The 5,442-nt window shown below is 34.4% G+C and overlaps 1 protein-coding gene across 1 annotated transcript; it reads right to left on the bottom strand.

Annotated features, from left to right (window-relative positions):
- Nucleotides 1-2,680: 2,680 nt before the first annotated feature.
- LOC132744762 (uncharacterized) lies at nucleotides 2,681-5,172 on the bottom strand. Its single transcript, XM_060733543.1, has 4 exons — nucleotides 4,774-5,172; nucleotides 3,711-3,831; nucleotides 3,264-3,377; nucleotides 2,681-2,844 (listed from the first exon to the last, which is right to left on the bottom strand). Exons 1-4 carry the CDS (start codon nucleotides 4,818-4,820, stop codon nucleotides 2,782-2,784), a joined length of 345 nt encoding a protein of 114 aa, XP_060589526.1. The 5' UTR covers nucleotides 4,821-5,172; the 3' UTR covers nucleotides 2,681-2,781.
- Between the last annotated feature and the right edge of the window lie 270 nt (nucleotides 5,173-5,442).

Raw genomic sequence — 5,442 nt, 5'->3', positions numbered from 1 at the left:
TAACCATTAAACCGAGGTGTGATTGGTGTATATACAAGACCGCGTGGTGCAAGCTAATCCATTGATCTAATTATATATTGGTGTCATAAACCACGGCGCGTGCCGACTTTGTCGCACGTTACTGACACCCTTGACCCTCTAATTAGAACGCATAATATTATAATTATTAAGCAAGGAAAGCTTTATGTGCATATATGCAATTTGCGTAAGAAATATCCGGTCTATTTTTAAAAAAAACATATTTGTCAAAATAGCACATTACACCTTCAAAGTTGAGTAAGAGAAACAAACACACACACGCATAAATAAAAAATAACCAAACTTTTTATTTAGATTTAGTTATGATCAATAAAAAATCTAACGAAAGGAAGCATCCAATATATAAAATCGCAACAGACTGAAAGTATGTGAAATATTCAGTTTTATCATCCAATATAGCACAACTCCAAAGTTACGCATTTTTTTATTATTTTGACTATTCATGTAGTTTTGAAAAATTGAAAAAGTAATGGTAAACGACTCTTCATAAATAGTTAGTTATTTCAATAGATCAATTGAGATCATTGCCGACATTTTATGTAAAATATTCAGACCATTATTTTTTCTTCAGCTAGTATTTTTACTTCTGTATATTACATATGCACCGGGCTACATGAAACATGTCAGTCTTGTTTTAAATTGACAAGGAGGCATTTGATTTCATATAATAAATTTTTCGTAAAATATTAAATCTATTATCATTGATATCGTTATCATTATTTTTACCAGAAACCGCAATCGTTCACTAACTGCATTTTCGCGCTAAATCAAAACAGTGCACGTGACTCGCGTGCAAATGAAATGAATGCACGTTTTTGTACTTTACTGTTGTTTCTTATTAGATGTTGATCGCAAAGTAAATTTCTGAACAATTTCTCGCTTATTTGAATATGAGGCATCTCACAAATTAGGCATCCTCTGAAATATATATTATATGCATATGCGTATATGTACTCGTTTATTACATGATTATTTAATATGTTTCAGAATGACCTAGCAGACGACATTGAATTCGTAGCGGAGGAGGACATGGCTCGGGCTACTTCGGAGTTAAAGTTCATGAAGCAACAGTTAGGGGAGTGCAACGGTCAGGAGTTTACAGACGTTGCAATTTCGTTCGACGGCACATGGAATCACGTAGGACACTCGGCGTCGTTTTGTGTAGTGTTTGCCATTTCTGTTGATACGGGAAGAATAATAGACTACGAGTACAAATACAAACTTTGCAAAATGTGCAAAACTATGGAAGGTAAAAAGGGCAGTCCAGAGTATGAGACTTGGAGGGCAAATCACAGTCCTTCATGTACCAAAACTCACGAGGGCTCGTCAAGCTCTATGGAAGCAGCTTGTATCCTCGACATATATAGACGATCGCTTGAAAAGCGCGGGCTAAGGTACACAGTTTTCGTGGGAGATGGTGACAGTTCATCTTACCGAAGTGTTATAAAACAGAATATTTATGGCCCGGATATTAAAATCACTAAGGAGAACTGTGTTGGCCATATCCAGAAACGAATGGGAAACAAACTAAGAAAAATTGTGCAAGAAAATAAAGGACGCAAGCTTGACGACGGAAAATGCATTTCCGGTCGCTGCAGATTAACCCATAAAGTGATAGATAGTTTTCAGGTGTTTTATGGAATAGGACTTAGAACAAACAAAGGCAACTTAGATGCTATGCAAAAAGCTACACGCGCTATAATCGCACATTATTCAGCCACTCCCGAAAATCCCACCCATGATCTTTGCCCGAACGGCGAGGATTCTTGGTGTAAATTCCAAGTAGATAAAGCCCAGGGAACAGACACGTACAAATTCCCGAAATATCCATTTCCGGTGGCAGTGACAAAGGAAATAGAACCAATAATTGAAGAACTTTCGTCAGAAAGTCTCCTAAAAACTTGTCAAATGGGACTTACTCAGAACGCAAACGAGGCTTGTCATTCAATTTTATGGAAATTAGTGTCAAAACGACAATATAATAGTGAAAGTGCGTACAGACTATCAACCGCAATGACTGTTGGGCACTGGAACTCGGGCCAGGAGGTTTTCAATAAGGCATTGTGTAAAAAAATTGGAGTTAGCATCCCAAATCTCACTGTTAAAACGTGGCGGTCGCTTGATAAAAAACGCATACAAATTGCTGAATACAAACACAAACCTGAATGGAAACAGAGGAGAAAGGACATTCGAAAAGAAACACTTAAAATGGAGGATGCTTTTCAGAAAATGGAGGGAAAAACGTACGAGTCAGGAAAGTATGCAGTTTGTGCCGTAAGTGACACTGTTCGGAGATGTAGGAAGTGCAATATGCCAATGAAAGGACACAAAAGAAATATGTGTGTATAAACTGTTGCATAAATGCTGATAAATAGAATTAAGCCTCTGTACCCCACCCTCTCCCCATACGGACGATACCCCCTCCCAAATTATAGAACAACATTTCCCCTTCCCCACTTCTATGCCACCGTAGTCATACCCCTCCCCCCCCCAACTTACATGTGAACTTACTACATCACGACATTCCATACACTATGTGATAGACTAAATTTTGAAGCAATGTTTGGCAGTAACTGTTGTTGCTTTACATGCCATGACACTTTCCAGGTGTAGTAGATTATTTCAACAATGAACAAAAACACATATTATAAATAATTTTATTTCCAAACAAATACAAAAAACACAATTTGAAATGTACATTTCATAATGCATGCCGAAAATACGGCTTTCTGCCAGGTCGATCTAGGTCCTTGGAGGAACGGCAAGGGCACGGCACAATACTTCCATTGGAACTACTACCTTCACCTAAAATATTGAATATTTTGTAAATACATACATATAGTAACTGTACTTTGATAAATTTGCAACAATTGAGAATATTGATATTCACTTTTTTATACACTTATGTAAATTTTTTCTCATTTACCGGTAAATTGACACTTCGTTATGAAAGCATATTTTTCTAATTGAGGATAGGCAAATAGTTTGACGCAATTGAATTTGGTATAATTTTTCGCTGGCATGATATATCAATTATTGATTTGATTTTTGTATATATAGTAAATACTTATATGTTGTATATATATGTATTATATATGTATTGTATTTGTGTATATATGACGATAGATTAGATCAAACAAATATAATGTTCTGTTGTGTTTGATTTCTGATTAATAAATTTTATTGTGATTGCCTAATGATTAATTAAATTGATAAATGTTTACCTGTCGTTTCTCTCTTTTGGCTGGGCCGCCAGTTAGCTTTCGTAAATACTCGGTGGCCTCTTTCGGAAACTCATACTGCGGGTTTCCCATCGTATCCATGCCAACATCCATTCTCTGTAAAAGGAGTGCAACATAAATAAATGGAATAATAAAATGAAAGCAGTTATATTTCATGTACATCGAGATATGGGCTAGGCGAATTTTACCCTAGTTGGACAAACTTTTTTCACATCATGTGTGATAAGCATGTTCTTACGAAATTGCATTTCGTTAATTGTTCATCTAGAGCATTTAGTGTAAATCCCGGACCGAAATGTTACGGATAGGCAGACGGAAGATAGTTCGTCAATGACATGAATAAATGTTTAATTGCAAGTGCTTGTATTGCGCCAGATTTACTATTGCTTGATATTTGAATAACTTATTGTGTGCATATTCTTAAAATACCTTCAACTCTCTCGCCCAGTGGCGGTAAACTGCGTATCTGATTTGACTTCCTGTTTTTCCATCGCTTTTCTGAATGTCAACGGTCATCTGCAGAGCATATTTGAAGAATGTTGAATCAAATCTAGAAAAAATACGTTGGATTATAATCAGTTTTCGAAATTCTCGATAAAGAGACATTGCCGGAAGCAGGGTTCGAACTTACGCATTTGCCACAAATACATGATACAGTACAGCAACAAATGCTAGTTGTAAATCAATATCCTGTGAATAACGTATGCAATACAACACTTTATTTTTTATGATATACAAAAAAGATAATATTGGTATACATTTCCCTTATTTCGATGCATATTTTATGCATTTGGCAATGACAGTGTCTTGCTAAATATGTGTTTAGACTGCAGCTTTACATAGCCGAGATTTTACATAAGGGAGAACGGGAATGCGAAATGTAACAGGCAGTCATCTGAAGTTAGCATTATGTGCGAAATAAGTTTTTGTTGAAGTACTTTTTACCTTATACACGACTTTTATGTACTCATTTACATGGTGAAATAATCAAAGATATACTATTCACATCTTTGAGATAAATATTTTTATTGCAGAAAATTGTTTACAATTACAAAATTCTTGCTGAATATGTCTTATTTAAAAAAACGTACAAAATATGTATGGGAATCTGGGTTCCTAAGAACGGCTCCTTCCGTTTAAAAAAAGTCAGATTTTTAATGAAACTATATATTTTCATGGTGTGTCCACTTATAGTGTTTAGGTTTTAATACATAACATATCTACTTAATGTGAAGTCAAAATATACCTATTTTATATTTACCAAAGTCTGCATTGCAATTACCAATATTTTTTAAATAATAAATATTTGAATAGTATATCTTTAAATTATAACGAACGATAACAATCAAGTAGTCTAGCATTTATTATTTCATAGAAGAAACACATAAATTTTCAATCGCCACCACCATAATAATAATTTTAATAATTATTATTTGTATTTTTTAAATTATTATTATAATTTACATTATTTAAAAGTGAAACAAGTCGTTACCCCGCACTTTGAACAGCGGTAGTCAATGATCGCTCTATACGCTCCATTTCCCCACTGAGTGCCTCAAATTTTTCCGATAGTCACGTGACTACTGCGACAGATACCAGACGAACAATAAATCACATTAGGTTATGGGGAAATTTCTTGTTTAAAATGCTAGTTATGAACAAATTTTTAATTGGTCAGATATGATTGGGTCATAAAAGTGTGTTAGAGCGTGAGACCGCATATTATGACCCCATTTGATGCGATATTGTCAAGTTATGCAATAATATCTCGTAAAAATAGGGATTAACATAAAAAAGGCCGATTTTGACACTTCGTTTGATGTAAACCGGACCAATTTTAAATCGGCATAACTTTTTTAATAATGAAGCAATTAACATGCGGTTTGAAACACATGAAAGGAAATTCATTTACATGTCAGGGAATTTTGTTTGCTCAACCAGATGTTTAATTATCTTTAATTACGTAATAAGTAGTGTGAAAAAAGTCGCTTAAAATGTTTGACGTTACGTAATATTTTTTTGAGAAAAGATAGAAAAAATCTGAGACACGGTTCCCTAGATATTATAATGATGTATATATTTCATGAGTTTGATGGCAAAAAAATGAAAGATGACTTTGTTGTGACGATTTGAAATTATACAGTTTTTGTTTAAAATCATG

Source organism: Ruditapes philippinarum, unplaced genomic scaffold, assembly GCF_026571515.1.
Source record: "Ruditapes philippinarum isolate M1 unplaced genomic scaffold, ASM2657151v2 ctg18910_1_1_1_1, whole genome shotgun sequence".
In the NCBI taxonomy this organism is placed as follows: domain Eukaryota; kingdom Metazoa; phylum Mollusca; class Bivalvia; order Venerida; family Veneridae; genus Ruditapes; species Ruditapes philippinarum.
The sequence above is the reverse complement of the archived record's forward strand: the minus strand, read 5'-3'. Positions and strand labels throughout refer to the sequence as shown.

Bases quoted from the DNA above. Each gene is read 5' to 3' on its own strand.
- LOC132744762 (XM_060733543.1), bottom strand. From the start codon at position 4,820: ATGGAGCGTATAGAGCGATCATTGACTACCGCTGTTCAAAGTGCGGG. The intron at 3,378-3,710 runs GTATTTTAAGAA...CTCCTTTTACAG, and splicing joins ACTGGGCGAGAGAGTTGAAG to AGAATGGATGTTGGCATGGA. The intron at 2,845-3,263 runs GTAAACATTTAT...TCAATATTTTAG, and splicing joins CCAAAAGAGAGAAACGACAG to GTGAAGGTAGTAGTTCCAAT.